General features: G+C 38.0%; 2 protein-coding genes across 4 annotated transcripts in view; one reads left to right on the forward strand and one right to left on the reverse strand.

The window, feature by feature from the left end:
- Positions 1-498, reverse strand: part of FAM227B (family with sequence similarity 227 member B) — a 207,325-nt gene extending 206,827 nt beyond the window's left edge. Inside the window, exon 1 of the mRNA XM_036033361.1 lies at positions 325-498. The gene's annotated coding sequence lies outside the window, so the exon portion shown is untranslated. The remainder of the gene's footprint in view (positions 1-324) is intronic.
- A 101-nt stretch (positions 499-599) lies between these two features.
- DTWD1 (DTW domain containing 1) lies at positions 600-14,453 on the forward strand. Of its 3 annotated transcripts, XM_036033348.1 has the most exons (6): positions 600-706; positions 2,980-3,106; positions 4,501-4,820; positions 6,585-6,728; positions 8,615-8,864; positions 14,131-14,453. In XM_036033348.1, the coding sequence occupies exons 3-6, from the start codon at positions 4,557-4,559 to the stop codon at positions 14,376-14,378; spliced, it is 906 nt and encodes a 301-aa protein (XP_035889241.1). In that variant the 5' UTR covers positions 600-706; positions 2,980-3,106; positions 4,501-4,556; the 3' UTR covers positions 14,379-14,453. The 3 variants fall into 3 exon arrangements, with proteins under 3 accessions (XP_035889241.1, XP_028362192.1, XP_035889244.1); XM_028506391.2 differs by lacking the exon at positions 2,980-3,106; XM_036033351.1 differs by lacking the exons at positions 600-706; positions 2,980-3,106 and adding an exon at positions 3,508-3,613.
- The last annotated feature ends 4,084 nt before the right edge of the window (positions 14,454-18,537 follow it).

The raw sequence follows: 18,537 nt of genomic DNA on the forward strand, positions 1-18,537 counted from the left end.
GTACGACAACTCTGCTGTCATCGTGCACTCCTTCGGTTTGCACTGTCTTTGGATTGGGGCAAAAAAAAAATGTTTAATAATCTATCCACATATTATGCTTAATTTTAAACTGGAAAAGTGCACAAAGTAGTCCAACTCTGGGTGCCCGTGTAGTTTTTAAGAACACCAAACCGTCAAAATACAAAGACCGTACTTATTATGACAGGGCCATACACAACCAAGAGTTATTTGCGGGATTGGTAAAAAGGAAAAGCGTTCTGTAGGGTCAGCACCTTCACTGTTCACTACAACTACGCCGTGAGCGTGTATTTCGAGTCCGAGTACCACTTCTGTGGTCCCGGCCAGTCTCAGAAGGGACCTCAGAGCCAAGCTGGCGGGGCGTGAGGCCCAGCCTCGCGGATCCAGGGCGCCGCGGGTCTGGGTTCCGTCTCTCAGCGGTAGGGCCACACCGCCCGCGGCTGCCGAGGGCGAGGCGGGACTTCCCGTTTCTCCCCGCCCCTTCGTCCTCCACGCTGGTTACCTTAGCGGAGGAGCTAGCGCTGCGCCGGGCCCTAGCAACAGCTTTAGCAACGGCCGGGCTCCTCCCCACCGCGTCTCCCGGAAGGCGCTCCAGCACGTTCACGCGCCAGCACTGCCGGGCGCGCGCCGCGGGCTCGGGCGGAGCGGAAGACGCGTGGATCTGTGTGAGGACCCGCGGGCTGTGCAGGTCTGAGTCCCACTCCGATCTCTCGTGCCGGTGTCCGCGCCTCTCTGGGGACTTGGTGGCTTGGCTGGAGCCGCGCGACTGCGAGGAGTGGATGCTCCGTGGCCCGGCCCTCACAGAGGTCGTTCCGGGTGTCCCTGCGCGGCGCTTGCATTTTTTTTTTTTTTTTTTTGGTCTTCGGGCCCTTTGGGAAAAGGCTTCCCGAGTTTTCCTCAAAAAAAATTTTTTCCCCTAACAATTATTTTTCGGTGATTAACGACTGAAAGAAAGCCTGTCCTGGCAAAGTTAGTCCCCTAGGAATCATACCTGTTCTTTGTGTTTTTAGTGTTTGGAGTGGTTTGCGAGGGATTGATTATCACTGAAGGAGCAGCTTAGCACAAACACAGTATGCCATGCATTGTAATATTTAAAATGTTAAGATGATGGTTACATAATAAGCAAAGGAGTCCGTTTCTTATGGCTTAAGTTATTTGGGGGGAAATGTAGGACAAACAAGGAAATATATTAACACTTTAAGGTGCCAAGTACGTGCATGGAGTTGGATGATAAAAGCGCTATTTAAAACCACATTTAAGGATTAGTTTTGTCTGAGCTCCAGTGTACCGTGTACAACCAAGGCAGAACAGTGCCTACCAAATGGTGGGTGGTTTGGGAGGGGGCATGGGTCCTGTATGAAAAAGGTGACACCTTGGATTTTTTTAAAAAATGGATGTGGGCTCTCTATAGGGTATGGGACCAGGTTCTTAAAAATACTCCAGGAAAGAAACATTTGAAGTGGGTTTCATCAAAACCTGCAGTCCAGGATGGGGGCGTCTCATACAGTGTTCTGTTAGGAGGTGAGTTAACTTACTTGTTTGTAGCTAGGAGCCTTTTCCATTAGTATTGTTTTGCAGAAAAAAAGGTCTTCCAGACTGCTTTCTATGCCGGTCTGCAGTGCGCCGGTGAAATCAGTTTGTCAGGTACTTTAGTAGCAAGATGCATACTGTATGCTGCTGCTTTTTTCGGAATGGTTTTGACTTAGTTAAGTATTTGTTAAACTTCCTCCTGCTGCATTAGACACAGAGATAGGTGAGATGAGTAAAAAAATCTGCTTTCGGAGTTGACTGTTCGCCAGGACAGGTAGCTTCACTCAAGGTGACTCCAAGTTAAGGTACATTTTTTCCATGTTAAATATGTGGAAGCAATGATCAATGCACAGAGGTAAAGAAATGTAAGAGATTGCTATAGACCATCTAAAGTCCTGCCTTTAGACTAAAGTAGAGGATTATGGGCAAGGTAGAATTGATGCAACCTGGTGAGTAATTAGTTTTGGGGTAGGGGAAGTGTAAGAGAAGGATTTGGTTTCAACCTAGGTTGCAGAATAATGAATGTATCAGTTCCTTAGGAGTAAAGCCTTTTCATGTTTTCTGAGTAACTCCCACGACTCCACTTGTATTTCTCTGCATGTAGTTGGTATTAACAAGTATGTTTTTAAGGTTTTGAGTCATCACATTTGCTACACATGATTTGTACACATTTGAAGCAGGCTGTTGGCTAGGTCAGAACAGATGCCCCGGTCATGTGGTTTCAGACACCCTGGGAGGTAGCTGCCTCTTATTCTGCATGGCCACATCAGCCATAAGTGAGAGTATGTAGGTGACACAGGGGAAGGCCATAACCATGCCCCTTTCACTGTCTCACAGGTATTTATGTTGTTCGATTTTGTAGAGGAACAATATCTATATAAGGTTTGACTAATATTCACTTAGTTATGTAGATAGAAGCCCAAGTATAGGGGATATTTCTGAGACATCTCAGGAACAGTGCATTTTGAGAGCCCTAGAAAAATGCATCAGTAATTTTCCATTGAATACCCAGTAACATGGAGTCAGGTTGAATTTGTCCAATCCAGTTTCTTTTTTAGGATGGGCCCCATGATCCAGGCAACGTAAGACTTACAGCCTAAAAGTGTTTCTCCCTAAGGACCTCAGGCAGCACCAGAACAAACCCAAATGTAGAGAATTTAGATGAGACTTAATTGGCTTCCTAAGTGCAGTGATGAGACCTCTGTTGCTATGACAGTTGACCTTGTTTTTGGCCAGTAGGAGATTTGCAGTTCCAATATCTGGGGACTAATAGGATCATCCCCAAACTTGTAAGGCTGCCTCTTGTCCTTAGAATGACTTTCTGATTTTAGTCAGGATTTCTTTACAGGGATCTGTAGATGGACTCAAGAGATCTGCAAATGACCTGAAATTGTGAGCCAACTATTGTGTCTGTATATGCATTTCTTACAGATACGGTCTAAGATACGATCTCATGTGATTTTAAAAGGATCTGATACTCAAGAAAAAGTGACAGCTTAATATCCAGCAGTGTCGTAGTCATTGAGGACATATTCACAAAGACAGAAGCCATTTCTAGGTAGGTGATTTGGGGTAGGGGTTAGAAGTAGGTGATGTGTAGTAGAAGTAGATGAAGTAGTAGACTTGTGAGGCAGGAAAAAATGATTGGACTGTCATTCTAAAATATCACTTTCTCTGAAAAAACCCAAAATGTAAATCTGTTTCTAATCAGTACACATCAGAAATATTTTTGTACGGTATTTTAATTTTCCCCTTGTGTAAATTTGGCAAGTATATTTAACTTTTTCTTTAATGGCCATCATTGCTTTTCTTTGCATTTCTTTTTTGGGTCTCAAGCTCCCTGGGATTTCCAATCTATAAAAAACTCCTGAAGTAATGAAATTAGTATCACTAACTTCTTGTTAGTATGTTATCTTGTATATTAAGTTCCGTTGGACTTCCTGTTCATTTCTAATGTGGGAGAGCACAGAAAGTTTCCTGTTGCCCTCAGTGTTTCTCCAGTCAGCTTTGTACCCCAAGTGCCTGGAGCCTCGTAGTCAAACACCCCATGCTGTAAGGCTTTGTGGTAGGAGAGTCCTTTTACCGCTTTGGAATGCATATCAAATCAAAAGGGCCCCAATGTCTTTTCCACCCAAAAGATACTGTGCTTCCAGAGTATTTGAAGAACAGTTTTGGCAGCCGTCCTCCTTCTCTGGCGGGAATATTTAAGTGGGAAAATTATTTTACATTTTATCTCTAGAACTAAGAATCCAAATGGTGTTTAAAAAAAAACACTAGAAATTCTTAGAGTGAGTGCACATTAATGTTACTCTATAAACTTTACAAGATCACACTTGATTTTTCAGGGCATATATTTACCTTTTGGGATATCTTATACATTATAATTGGTAGTAGATGCATCTCACATTTTAATGGATGCTTAGTTATATTTTATGTGTGTTTTAACTTAAGGTGGAGAGAAATACATCTTTTAGAATATAGACAACTAAATTTTACTGATTACATTGGAAGCCTGCATTTCCATTAGAGTTCTGGTTGAGATTAGTTGTCACGGAACATCAATTCAAAGAGCCCATACATTCCTGGCCTGACTGATGCAAACATTAAACTATTGCACTCCTAATATAAAACAAAATTGCTGTCTTTGGAACAAAAAGAGTTGCTGAAAAATAGGTTATTGGTACCTAAACTTTATATTTGAAATAATTTTTGTAAGAAAGCCCCTTTTTTTATTGGGGGGTGTTCCAAAGGGTAATTTATTTTGAGTGTATTGCATTTTAATTCTGTATTTTAAAGTGTGCTAATTTAGTGATTTAAAAAACTTGTTGGTCTTTGTTAATAAATACTAAAACAGCACACAATTGTGCATTAAATTGAGTAATTTTCCTTCTTTGTGGAGACAGTGAGTAAAATGTTTTGTTTTTATTTTGCCCCCCCCCAATTTTTTTTCAGTGTACCTATGATAATGTGTTTTAGCAGTAGATGTTAAACTTTGGTTTGAATGAAAAATGTCTCTCAATCAACCTATATTTCTGAAAGAAAGGGAAGAAAATAATTCAAAATTTGTGGAAATACAACAATCACAAACTACTTCCATAGCTGCAGAAGATCCTCTTCAAAACTTATGCTTAGCATCTCAAGAAGTTCTTCAAAAAGCTCAACAAAGTGGAAGATCAAAATGTCTTAAATGTGGTGGTTCAAGAATGTTCTACTGCTATACATGTTATGTCCCAGTTGAAAATGTACCTATGGAACAGATGCCACTTGTGAAGGTTGGTAAGAAACTTAATTCTTTGAGTGTAGAAAAATAGATTCTATTTTATTTTCTTAAAGATTTTATTTGTTTATTTTTAGAGAAGGGGAGGGAGGGAGAAAGAGAGGGAGAGAAACATCAGTGTGTGGTTGCCTCTTGCATGCCCCCTCTTGGGGACCTGGCCCGCAACCCAGGCATGTGCTCTAACTGGGAATTGAACGAGTGATCCTTTGATTTGCTGGCTGGCACTCAATCTACTGAGCCAAACCAGCCAGGGTAGGAAAATAGATTTTAAAAAGACATCTCATATTTGCCTATTGTACTGTAATTGATAAACTTGATAAATAACATCATTATGAAAATGGATTATATTGATAGAAATTTAATCCTACAGACTGGTAAACCCATTTCTTTTTCTTGTCTCTGGAAAAAGAGATGCACATTGCCAAAACACTTAGGTCTGAGATGAATGGTATGGTTTTTAGTGAAATCAATTGCTTTTTTAAAAATTAGTGATTATAATTCATTTACAACATAGAAAAATGTGATATAAACATGAACACTACAACAGACAGTTTTATGGACTCCCTAAAGGACTTTCAAAAACTATCCTAGGTGCTTGGACTGCTCTTTGAGAAAACATATCCCAGAGGAAGTAGGTAGGTTCATTTTTGTTTAGGCTTTTGTAGAGTGGGTTTACCTCCATCCTGTACACGAACGTGGAGCACTTGTCAGTGACCAGAACGCAACTAAACTAAGACTGAAAAGACTAAGACCTACTCATTGGGCTGTGTTATAAACTATAGCAATTTAAAGACAGATTTAAAAAACCTTTTTGATTTGATTGGTTAGCTTATAAATACTTTAAAATGTAACTCAAAAAATGCAAGATGATATTATTTTTGCATAGAGAAAGGACATAATCCATAATAAATAATTAAGCTTTAAAGGAAGTAGGCAAAATGATTTTGAAGAGGGTTATTTTTTTACACATAGACTGTACCTCCAAGATCTGGATCTTTTACTGGATTTTTCTGTTGATTATTATTTCATTTGAGCTGTTAAAGGACACGTCTGAGAATGAAGATGTTCACAACTAAGGACAAAACCTTTGGCATCAAAGAATGTATGAGGAGCAAAATTTTAACTTGAACTTTAGATCTGAGCTTCGACAAAGCTTTTATTTCCTTTTCTATATCATAAAACAAACAAATCTGAAGTTTATAGGAATTATAAAAAATGTTCTTGACACAGATACTGAAATGCAAGAATCTGAACTCAAGTGCTGTGTAACTTAAATGAAAATGACATTGGAGCTTTGCTTTAAGAGCAGATTCTATGTTAAATGAGATAAAAAAGCCATTCTATTATATGATTAACAATATCAAGGAAGAAATTTGGGTTTGCTTTGACTCCTATCATTCTTAATATCCTGTTGTAGAAAAGTATGACTTCAAACATAAGTACAGGGTCAGGTGGAAGCCACACCTGCCTGAGTGTGGTTGGTAAGGTAATAATATGGGTGTAATAACTTATAGTTTTAATTTGAACTTTTCAGCCGAAATGTCATATGATGTGTTTGAGTGTGATATTGTTAGGTTACAGAATTACATGTTTATGATTTTGTAATAAAAAGGGGCATTATTTGTGTCGGATCCTGTCTATTTATAGGGATATAGTGTGAACTCACTATTTAAGCTTTAAAGACCATTTTTATTAACTTAAAAATTAGAATGTTTGTATTTGTTTTGTTCACTTCTCTTTTTGTGTGTGTAAATTTTAGCTTCCACTGAAGATTGACATCATTAAACATCCAAATGAAACAGATGGCAAAAGTACTGCTATACATGCAAAACTGCTAGCACCTGAATATGTAACTATTTACACGTACCCTTGCATTCCGGAATATGAAGAAAAGGACCATGAAGTAGGCATCTTATTTTTTACAACTGTTCACATTGACTCTAAAAATGAATTTGAAAAACTCCAGTGCCTTTCTGAACTTACTTGAACACAATTTAATGTTTTTCTTAATGACCTAGAGTTATCCTATATAACACTAAGCAACATACACTTCATTGGTATCTGAAAAGATCAGAAGATCCTAGATTGTTAGGCTTTTTTGAGTGTTTCCATTTTTTATTATTTTTCTTCATTATTTCCTCAAGTTTTTACACTTCACCAACGTTCTGTCTGCTTTTACTTTTTCCCCCTCTTCATTTTCCTGCCTACACTACACTACAATAGATAGTCTAATTTGATGTGAACTGAGAAACCAGATTACAAACATCAGAATTTCTCCAAAAGAAAAAAAGACTAAAAGGATTTTCAGGAATTCTCCCTAAATTAAGAGCTTTAGTGTATAGTCTTTGTAATATTTCTTTGGTCTGCTCAGAGGTCTTCCTTGCTCATTTCTAGATTCTTAATTGGCTTTCACATAGTTGAAATTTCACATTGGTGAGATATTACTGGCCTTGTGGAAAAGTAATCTCAAAAAGTAGAATCTCAAAAAGAGGTAGCCACTGGGTACTTCTTAAAGAAGCTTATAAACCCTTTTAGGTCTCTTGGGGATCATTTGTTGGTGTGGGTAATCAGAAACAGAGTTAAAAAGTAGTAGGTTGATTTGTTCTAGGAAGAACTTGGTTTTACCTTTACTATAAGTGTGTTTTTTATTGCATTTATGTCAAAAGTTGTGTTTGTAAAAAACATCTGAGTTTTGGATTTAGGAATATATTTTCATTTGCCTCCCTGGTCAGCTAGGTATAATTTATGCTAATTAAATAGCACACAGTGCTAGGTTCTGTAAAGAGATGTGATATGCCTATAATCCAAGAAAATTAAGAAACCCTGGACTTTGCTAATTGGGTATGGGGGAAAATTGACATGTATTGCGAATGTTTAAGTTATACCACTTGTATAACTTTGAAGTTTATAAATGCAAGAGTTCTTATTTTATGTTTATAATGTTTATTTTTCATATTAAAATGAGGCTCATGAAAGAAAATTTTGGAAATAGGGAAAAATATGAGGGATAAAATACTCATAATTCTACCAACAGTTATTCATTCCACTGGTATTTGCTGGGGGCCTGCATTGTGACAGGCGCTGTTCAGGCAGTGGGGGCTGTCATGTAGAATCTCTCAGTAAAATGCTACACAACAGGAAGTACCATGATTTAAAGAATTATTCCTTGAATGTTAGATGTTTCAGTTTTAATTTTTCACTGTAATAAATACACTTTAACCAATATTATAGGTGTGGTGAGTATGTGGGTACTTAGGATTATTTTTTTAAGGTGAAATTATTTGACCAAAGCGTATAAACATTTCAAGACTTAAGTTGTCAGATTGCTTTCAGGAGGAGTTGAGCAACGGCTGGAAAGGCCCATTACACCACTGCCTTTGCAGCACTGCTGTGTGTCATTTGTTTGGTCTTTGCATGCTACATAGGTGAAAATGCTGTTTAATTATTGAGTACTTGTTAATGGTTCTTTTACAAAGTATCACATACTTTGCCTTTGATCTTATAAAATATTATAAGTTTAGTTTTTTGTTTCAAGATACAATTAACTTGACTTCTATCAGTAGGTAAATAACTAATTTTGAGGTAAAACTTTAGGTAGTATATTACGATTAGGAATTATTTAGGAAGGGCCCAGAACTCTACCATATATATTAAGGAAGCAAAGTAGTAAAGCCTAGTGCTTGTTTCTTAGATATTCAATATGTTTTTTCTGTTAAATTTTTTAAGTCAGAGTTTATTCACTCTGAAGATCATAATTGCACACTATTAACTTAAGTTTCCTTGTTTTAGGTTGCACTTGTTTTTCCTGGACCTAAGTCAGTCTCAGTAAAAGATATTTCTTTTCATTTGCAAAAACGAGTTCAAAATAATGTGAGAGGCAAAAATGATGACCCTGACAAGCCATCTGTTAAACGCAAGAAAACTGAAGAACAGGATTTGAATGACGGCGAGTGCAAAGAGCCAACACTGAAAAAAATTATATTTATAGATAGCACCTGGAACCAAACAAACAAAATACTCACTGATGAGAGACTTCAAGGTAAGGAAAAAAATATTTTTGTATTGCTCCTCCCACCAACGTTTATTTGATAAAACTTCAAACTTACAGACACCCTAGAAGAATTAACATTAACTACCTGTATATCTTCCCTTGTTTGCTTTATTTCTCTTTCTTCATTATATGTGTGTGTATATATTTAGATAGATACTGGTTGAACCTTTGAAAGGAAGATGCAGGCAGTACAACACTTCACCCTTAAATACCTAAGTGTACATCTTTCAAGAGTAATTGCATGATCGTAATACCACTATCATTTTAAGAAAATTAATGAAAGTTCTTTAATGTCTAAGATACAATCCAAATTCACATTTCCCTAATTGACCCCAAAATATCTCTTACATCTCTTTCTCCTCTGATGTGGTATGTAAACTCACATTTCATTTGCTTATGTCTCTTTTAATGTAGAACTGTTCCATTTTTGTTTTTCATGACTTAGATGTATGTGAAGCAGACAGGTCAGTGGTCTGAATGTTCATCATCATTAAATCCAGTTTAAATATTTTTTCAAGGATACTTATAGATAAGGATAAATCCAGCATTGTCCATGAGAATTGCAGTTTATATTTATTGCTTTGGTGTAATTATTAAAAGTGTTTCTTCTTACTCTCAGAAAAGCTGATTAGCTGATAAATTGTATGATTACCCTATTCACAGGAGGCATATAATGCAAGTTGTTCCATTATTGGTGATGACTTTCAGTACTTGGTTAAAGGTGATTGCCAGATCTTCCATTAGGAGGATTTACTTTTTCTTTGAAATGAGTAGTAATCAGCAGTGGGATGATGCTGTCTGAGGGGGTAATGCTTTGAGACTGTGGACTGTCTGACTGCTTCTCACCCAGTGGTTTTAGTATTCACTGATGACTCTTTTCTCAGTCAGTAATTGTATTGAGAATTGCAAAATGATGAAGTTTTAATTTTATTGATTCTTCTACATTTGTTAGCTGGCATTCTTATGTAATGAAGAGCTGTCCCCCCCCTTCTGTCCTCTTCTGCTCCTACCATATATGAGATCACTGTGGTCTGACATCTTTTTAGCTCAATATATTGTAATCTATCATTATTATATTCTTTTAGATGCCCGAATTGTCTCGAACTTTGCCAGGGGGATCCCTTCAAATCCTTTGTGTCATGGCCCTCGTTAGTCTTTCTGGTACAGCACTTTTTTCCTGCCCCAGCCCTAGAATCAATTATTCAAAGGAGCCATGGTTCTCGTTCATGGGGAATGACACTGGAAACCCAGGTCTGGTGGATGTATTACTGTTTGGATGCTGTTGCTTCAGTAGAGCTGAGAAAGATACCACAGTGGATAGTTCCAATTCAGCTTCAACATTACAGAGAGCTTTTTCTTTTGTTTTATGTTTATATTTGTTTTTCTCTTGGGGTAAAAAGCTTAGTTTCTAATAATAATGTTTTAAAAGACTTAACTTTACTGGCCCAAGTACTACACTAGTATGCTATGAAGAACAAGAGCTCATATTAATTTTCTTGCTCACTTGTACCTTACTCAGTCCTTCAGGCTTTCTCAGTTTTTCTAAAAGCTTTAGTTTTATTTCCAGCTTTTTGATGGCTTTGTTTGTGTATCATGTATACTTATGACGCAAGAGAGCTACCTAGTTGCCAAAACAGTTTCAACCTCGGCTATTGCTAAAAGCGTATATAATTTAGAAGAGAAATTTATGACACTCTTTGGAGTCTGGCTTGTGTTAATTAGTACCAAACTAAAGTGAGTGCAATAGCAAATTTAATTAGCTTAATTGATATACTTTGTACCTGTGAGAGCATTGTAAGTGTTAGTAAGATCACTTTGTCATTCTAACTGTGTGTGTGTGTGTGTGCATGCAGAATATAGGCAGGCAGAGAAGTAGAGACAGTGAAAGAAATTATGTATGTGTGATAGAGAGAGGGAGGGAGACAGTCAGACAGATAGATGCTACAGAGCATAAGACCTGGAAGAATCTTGTTGCTGATGCTCAGTAGAGAAATGGAACCCTAAACCCCTGCTCTTTGGAGCACTGCCTGCCACATTACCTTGAATGGTGTGAGCAGCAAATTATTCCCCAGTTTGAAGATGTTTCTGAGCCATTTTTCTTTATATGGTAATTGAAAGGATCCAGTGAAAGAACAAGTAAAAACACTTCAAAAAAACTATATAAGGAATTATTGAGTACAATTCAAAATCTGTTTTCAGAGTGTCCACATGTGCGCTTAAGGCTTAAAATCAGATTTCTACAAAGGGAATTTTGTTCTTTTCCAGATAACATAGAAAGTATCGCATATTTCAGTTTTGTGCTACATTAAATTTTTAAAAGGAATTCTCTCGGTTCCTTCAAAATCACAAAATAAACAGATTTCTAGAGTCAGTCTTCAGTATGTCTTACTTTCACCACAGGGAAAACTTGGTGCACATTTATAATCTCTGTGTATGCAAAGTGCCAGGTTCCCGATAAGCCAACTTATTTCCACAAGAAACAGCCATGTTTGCTATGAATCATTGCCTTTTGAAACATTTTATTGTTTGATGGGGCTAAGCTGAATAACTCTAAATCTCAGTTTAGACCCTCAAATGTATTTTTTAAAAATTATGTTACTGTTATCTTACTATGAATGCTGAGGTTAAGATTCCCCTTAACAATGTAAAAACATACCATTTTGCCAGACTTCACAGAAAGATAGTTCTGAATGTTTTACTACTGTCAAAATGAAACATCTAAAGGTCGAATGTCTAATTTAATCAGACAGTGTAAACCTACTAGTGAGGAGTGACCTAACGTTCTTAAAGATTCGCCATAGGAAGCGTTGGGGGATGTGTGGGAAGGATGATTTTCTTTTTGTTGGGGAGGGAGTCCAAACTATTGAAACAAACTGTATCATAATTGTTTTTAAAATTAGCCAGCCATGTCCCTTCATTTGACAGATTTGTTCACATTATAAGCATTTCCTAAGCTGTCCTGGGAGTGTCAAGTGAGAGCTCATCATCTGCTACCTCGTTCAGTCCTCACAAGAGTATCGTTTTCATTCTCGTTTTCCAACTAAAGAAATTCAGGCAATAGTTTGGGAGGGAAAAAGCTGTTTATAACTAGTTGCCTCCTCCAAACTTTTACTGCTAAATTTTTTTGTGTATTTTATCTTAAACTTATGGACTGCCAGAAATACTAGCAAGAGAATTTTTAAATGTATAATGTAAACTTAAAAAATATATTAATTTTCTATGTAATCCCATGTCTGTATTTCATTGTAGTTTAAAAGGTTCTACATACTTCCAAGAAAATCTTCAAAACAGGATAGACTAGTGGTGGTAGGCACTGAGTCCTGGTTTTCATATTTATATTTTCATATTCATATCTTATGGCATATTAGATGTATTATAGAAACTGTATTATTATAAGTTACTCTTTGTTACCTTTTCAAATTACATTGAGGATGTCAAAATCCTATGTCAAGATTTTTTCTTTTAATTTTATCCTTCAGTTACAGTTCACATTCATTATTATTTTGTGTTAGTTTCAAGTGTGCAACATAGCGGTTAGACAGTCATATACTTTACAAAGTGGTCCCCTTGCCTATGTTAAGATTTTAATTGTACTAATAACTCACAACACTTCAAAGTCTGCCTTACTTGTTGGCTATAATAACATTAACACAAATAGTTTAAAAAGAGTTTGATTTTGATTGTTTAACTTATACGTATCTTTGAATCAAAACTATTCAATTGAAATATTTTCCAAATATTTCAAAATACTCTAAAGGCTTTTGTGCTTTGTCCATTCATTCAGTAATGTTGTTGAACACCTGCTCTTGCACAGGCAGTGTCCCAGACTTGAGGGATGTAAAGGAGTGTAAGGCAATATCTGTGCCCCTGTGATCAGTCGCAGTGGCTGTTAGTCAGGGTAGCATTCAGCTGCAGGAAACAGCAACCTGGCTAGAATCTTAAAGCAAGAAGTGAGTTTACTTTGCACATGTGAAAGTCCAGAGGTGGGTAGTGCTGGGCTGGTACGGGGACTTCACAATGCTCTAGTTAAGAACTCTGACTCCTGTTTTCCTCCATCATTTTCGTCCTTATGCTTGTAAGAGGCATCCTGTATTTATTCAGGCCAGACAAAGGGCAAAAAGGGCAATATCCATATGCCCCTGAGTCTGGCTTGTTTATTTAAAAAAAAAAAAAAAAGCTTTCCTGGAAGTTCCACCTAGGAGATTCATTTTCCATTCTTTGGGCAGAATTGGTTCACATTACTGCCCTGGCTATAAAGAAAGCTGGGAAATTGTTTTTTTAGATAGACACACATTGAAACAGAATTTGTTGAGGAGAGAGAAAGTGAGTATTGAGAAGACAATGGTCATTGTCAAATAGTCTATTATGGATGCAGACAGATAAGCAGACAATAAATTCACTAGGTTTGGGTGCAGTGATAGCATTACCCCCCTTTTGTCCTGGAGTTCCTGGGAGGATCTCTGCCTCCCTTGGAATCTGGATGGACAGAGGGAAGCGGGGCAGGGGGTGGGGGGTGTCATTTGAGACAAGTAGTAGGGCATATGCACAAAGGATATACAAACATTTTACATTCAGGAGACTGAAATAGTTGAACATGGTGTTGAATGTGTACACATATGAGAGTGTCAGGAAAACAGACTAAAGAAATTCAGTTTATGAATGAATGCCTTTGAACGTTTTATCCATGGGCGCTGTGGCACCATTCAAGAATGTAACAGCTTCACATGGACATGATAGATTTGTGTTTTAAGTCTAATGGGAGAGCAGGGCTGGGACCTGACTCCCAGCCCCAGTTCTGCCATTAAAGAGGCAAAAGTGGATTTTTTTAATGTTACTTTTGAAACTAACTTATGATACATATGAGAGAATATATATACATGACATTGAGTCATAGCACATAATGATATGATGACTAGTTAAGAACCCAAACACCCACATTATATTAAAACGTGGAACTGTGTTTCCCTCCCCTGAGCTGTTCTCCTCCCCACAGCCAGAGTTAAACTATTCTCCTGGAATGATGTTTATCATTCTTTTGCCTTTTTAGATTAAATTTTTGTATAACACCTGTTTTCATAAACTTTATATTACTTAGTTTTGCTTTATTTTGACCTGTCTGTTGTTTTCTTGGGACTTTTCGTTCTAACCTCATCCTTTTATCTCCAAAGTTTATCCATGTTATATGATTGTAATAATTGTATCATATCCCATGGTTAAGAAATATTTATATTTTCATGTTTGTTTTTTTGGCAGGGGTTGTTACAAGTTGAGTTGAAAACAAGAAAAACTTGCTTTTGGCGCCATCAGAAAGGAAAGCCGGACACCTTCCTCTCCACAATTGAAGCCATTTACTACTTTCTGGTGGACTACCACACTGACGTATTAAAAGAGAAATACAAAGGACAGTATGACAAACCTTTTATTTTCTACTCTTTTATGTACCAGTTGATAAAGAATGCCAAATGCTCTGGAGACAAGGAAACAAGAAAAGTTACTCATTAGTTTTCAAGAAGCCACTTATGTCATTTTATTTTGCTAAAATCAATAAACTTATAATCATGCTTTGTTTATTCTTAAATATTTATGCGTAATGTCTGCAAGACCACTTTAAAAAATACCTCATTTATTTAATCTCACATTTGTTAAAGGAAGGTATTTCTAAGGGAATTTTCAGAAAGAGTGTTGATTAAAAAAACTAGCTTCAGACATATTTTGCTCAAATTTGGCATATCTCAATTTTACTATGATATTTTAATAATGTGTTACATATATATATATATAATTAGGTATATTTAGATCTTTGTTTAGAGACCTTCGTATCTTTCCACCTATACTCACTACCATGTTTGGAGGTAGATGAAATCAGAATCTCCGTGCTGACAATGAAGTGATAGGTAATTTGTGGAGGTTAATGGCAAAGAAGAGGCAGAACTAGAATTGTAAGCTCCAGTCCCTAGGGCTACTTCCTTCAGTCCACACTCCCTGTGATGGGTATTTGTTGTTTTGTACATCTGTCTGGCATCTTTTTTTAGGGAGAAATTGCCAGCAGTCGTGGGGTCCTGTCAGGAATGGACATATGGCTCAGTTTGGCAAGCTGGGTGCCCAGTGATTGATTCAGTGATGAGCACACAACCTAACATTCTTTTTGATAAGTAGTGTAGATGCCATGGGCAATAGGGTATATTTTTCAAGAAGCACTATGGTGCTTTGGTTAAAAGCATAGGCTCTCTGGAGCTAGACCAGCTGAATCTAAATATCAGCTTTTCCTTACCAGTGATATGTCAGTTCTTCATCTCTAAAGGTAGGGTAATACATAGCTACCTTATGGGATAGTTATGAGGATTAACTGAGGTGAATGTATCTAAAATGGCTTTCAGCAGCACTGGGCATACAGTAAGTGCTGTATATGAGGTCTGTCCAGCAGGTATCCAGCCATGTACTATGAAAAATAGAGACATTTATTGAAGAAAATACAAGTACAAGAAACATTGTACATAGAGCAATGACCCCTCAGTCCCCTTCAAAGTGGGCACCTTGGAACCTCACAAAGTTCTCTCAATCGCCATTAGCTGCCCATTGTATTTCTGGACTCTCATCAACAGTCTGAAATCTCTTCCCTTTCAAAGGTGTTTTTAGTTTTGGGAAAAGCCAGAAGTTGCAGGGCACCAAATCTGGGCTGTAGGGAGGCTGGGCCACCTTGGGTGTTTTGATGTTTCACTAAAAAACAGACATAAGTTAGCAGATGTGTTATGGTGATGAAGCTCCCAATCACCAGTTGCCCATAGCTGTGGCTTTCTGAATCATCCAAATAGCTTCCACAGAGGAATGTTTAAGCTTAACATGAAATCTGATGCAGATTCATTGCTCTACCCAAGTCATTTTGAATGCAATGGCCACACAGTACACATGCTCACTTAACAGATGTACCACCCCACTGATGAGTACAGTGAAGCATCATTGTTCATGCATGTGCATTCCGTCCACTCTCCTTGGCTGCCAGGTTACATCAATGTCATGCAAGCATTCTTGTTATATTAACTATTGCTGGATGTTTTCCTGGACTGTGCATATATACACATGCACACAATACACACCTTTTATTATTTTACTTGGGATTATGAAGTCAATAGAGGAGACCTTAGAGCTCCTGCTGGCATCTGTGCTGCAGGGTGGCAAGATCCTGCGCTAGGATGAGGCCGGCAGAGGAAAGGCAGAGTGGAGAGACTGAATCCTGAGAACATGAATCACCATAATTCAGCCGCTTGTGGATGGAGCCCCACTGTGCTGAATAGCTTTTGCCTGCCTCTCTGGGTCCATCTTCCACTCCTCTCTTCTCTGTTCTGTTAGGTAGGCTCCCTTGCCCTGTGGCTTTCGGCTGGTTTCAACAAATGAGAAGCACCGCAGGAAACTGGAGGTTGAAAAGAAAATGAAATTGTATTTATTTTCCCTGCCTGCCTTCCTGCCAGGTCATGGTAGGTGGGCTGTACCTCTCTGCTGAAGGCCATCCTATCAGTCATCCCCTTCCAAGCAGTTACTCCAGTTACCCTCTCTCATGTCAGGTCCCTCCCTTTGTTATGAGTCCCAATGTAGTTATTACCCCCTGTTGGTTTCCCCCAAACCTGCCTGTACCCTTGTAAATTGTCATTTTATCATATTCTTTTATTTAAATGTGCCCATTTAAAGTTGATGTCTGTTTCTTTCTATATATATATATATATATATATATATATAAATATTAAGATTTTATTTATTTTTAGAGAGGGAAGGGAGGGAGAAAGAGAAGAAAACATCAATGTGTGGTTGCTGGGGGCTGTGGCCTGCAACCCAGGCATGTGCCCTGACTGGGAATCAAACCTGCAATGCTTTGATTCACAGCCCGTGCTCAATCCACTGAGCTATGCCAGCTAGGGCCGCTGTCTGTTTCTTTCTGGGACTCTGACTGATACATTCACCCATGTGGGTGCTAGAAATAACAGTACATTTCCCAAAAGTGTATTCAGTGGGACACATGACACATTTCATGAAAAAACAACTTAATGGTGAAACTTGTTTGCTGCACCTTATATTCCTGTCTTAAAGATTCAAAGCATGAAAGTGCTGATAAGTCTCGAAATAAACGTTTTGAACTTTATTTAAGCCAGTATTTCTCAAATGAATAAGTAATGGCTACTAATACCCTGTAAAAATGGGGCATTTGGAACATTGTAATATGCAATCTCTGTAATGCAATCTATGCAATTTGGAACATTGCAATCGCAATCTATGTAATCAGCAATCTCTGATTTTATATAAAGTGGAAACAGGTTCAAAGAGATTAACTTGCCCACAAGTCCCAAAGCCAGTTAGTGATAGAACTTGGTCTAGAACCTGGGACTTCCGTTTGGTTCAGTGAGGTCACCATTTTAGTATGATATTTATGAAAAGGAATGTAGATTATATAGGGTTTGGACACTTAGTCCTATAGTCAGCCAAATAAACTAACTGGCTTGTTTATTTAGCAGTTATTTTACAGGAATGGAGTTAAAATGGATTTCTTCATCTTTAGAACTTAGCACTGGGAACAGAGGAAGGCCTGAATTGATGATTTAAGCAAGCCAAAGTTGGATTTCTCTGGGCTAAATTTGGACTTCCCTGAGCCAAAATCTATTGCCATTTAACAGGCCCTACAAACAACTAACATAACTGTTAAGGGTCCATGGCAGGGGGTGGGGGATGACAACAACCAATTCTATCACTCAGTTGCCCCTATTTGCATAAAAAAGATGACCCACATAGAGACAGACCAAAAGGATGGTTGCCAGAGGTGGGGGCAGTAGGGAGATGGGTGAAAAAGGTGAAGGGTGATATAGTAAAAAATACTGTGGTAAGTTTACATGGTGATAGATGATTACTAGAATTAGTGGGGTGATCACATCTTAAGTTACTAAAAATGTTTAATCACTATATTGTACACCTGAAACTGATATAACTGATATATTGTATAGCAACTATACTTAAAAAAAGATGACCCACATACTCCATAAGAGCCTAATTTACAACTAAAGCTAGATAAAAATCTCAAGCTCTTCCCCCCCAAAATGATTGTAATACCTATTAGAACAATGAATTGGCTATGCTTGTCTTATTTATCTTTGGTATAACAGACTGCAAAATGGCCCTAATTCTTTACTCCTCCCTGTACTCATGTTCCTTTTTTATGCTTCTGTGAAGTACCACTCACTCTGATTCTGGGCCACAAGCACTTCGAAACATCAAAAGTATTTCTACTTTTGAGCTTCTATTGCCATAAGCACCCACATGCCTGGGTTAGCCTGCAAGAGGGTGAGACACGCAGGGAGCAGGGCCAAGTTACAGTGGTCACCCTGGCTGAATTCTGTCTAGATTGGCTGATAGCCATTCAACGCCCGGTTATCTGAATGATCCTAGCCAAGGTCAGCAGAGCCCTGTAGCTGACACCTACCTGGTTGCAGATGTGTGAGCAAGGGATGTCTGTTGTTATGCCACTAAAGTTACATAGCTGGCACCATTGTGCCAACAAATATCTCATCCTTGGATGCAGTATTAGACACATCTTCCTCAAGCACCTTCTCAGGTTTTGGCCTTGCTGTTTACTACACCATCAATGACTTGCTTTGCCATCAACCACCTGCTTTGCTATTAG

This window comes from Phyllostomus discolor, chromosome 1 (assembly GCF_004126475.2).
Source record: "Phyllostomus discolor isolate MPI-MPIP mPhyDis1 chromosome 1, mPhyDis1.pri.v3, whole genome shotgun sequence".
In the NCBI taxonomy this organism is placed as follows: domain Eukaryota; kingdom Metazoa; phylum Chordata; class Mammalia; order Chiroptera; family Phyllostomidae; genus Phyllostomus; species Phyllostomus discolor.

Coding starts and splice junctions, on each gene's coding strand:
- DTWD1 (XM_036033348.1), top strand. CDS start 4,557: ATGTCTCTCAATCAACCTATATTTCTGAAAGAAAGGGAAGAAAATAAT. Junction 4,821..6,584: donor AACAGATGCCACTTGTGAAG/GTTGGTAAGAAA, acceptor TGTAAATTTTAG/CTTCCACTGAAGATTGACAT. Junction 8,865..14,130: donor CACTGATGAGAGACTTCAAG/GTAAGGAAAAAA, acceptor TTTTTTGGCAGG/GGTTGTTACAAGTTGAGTTG.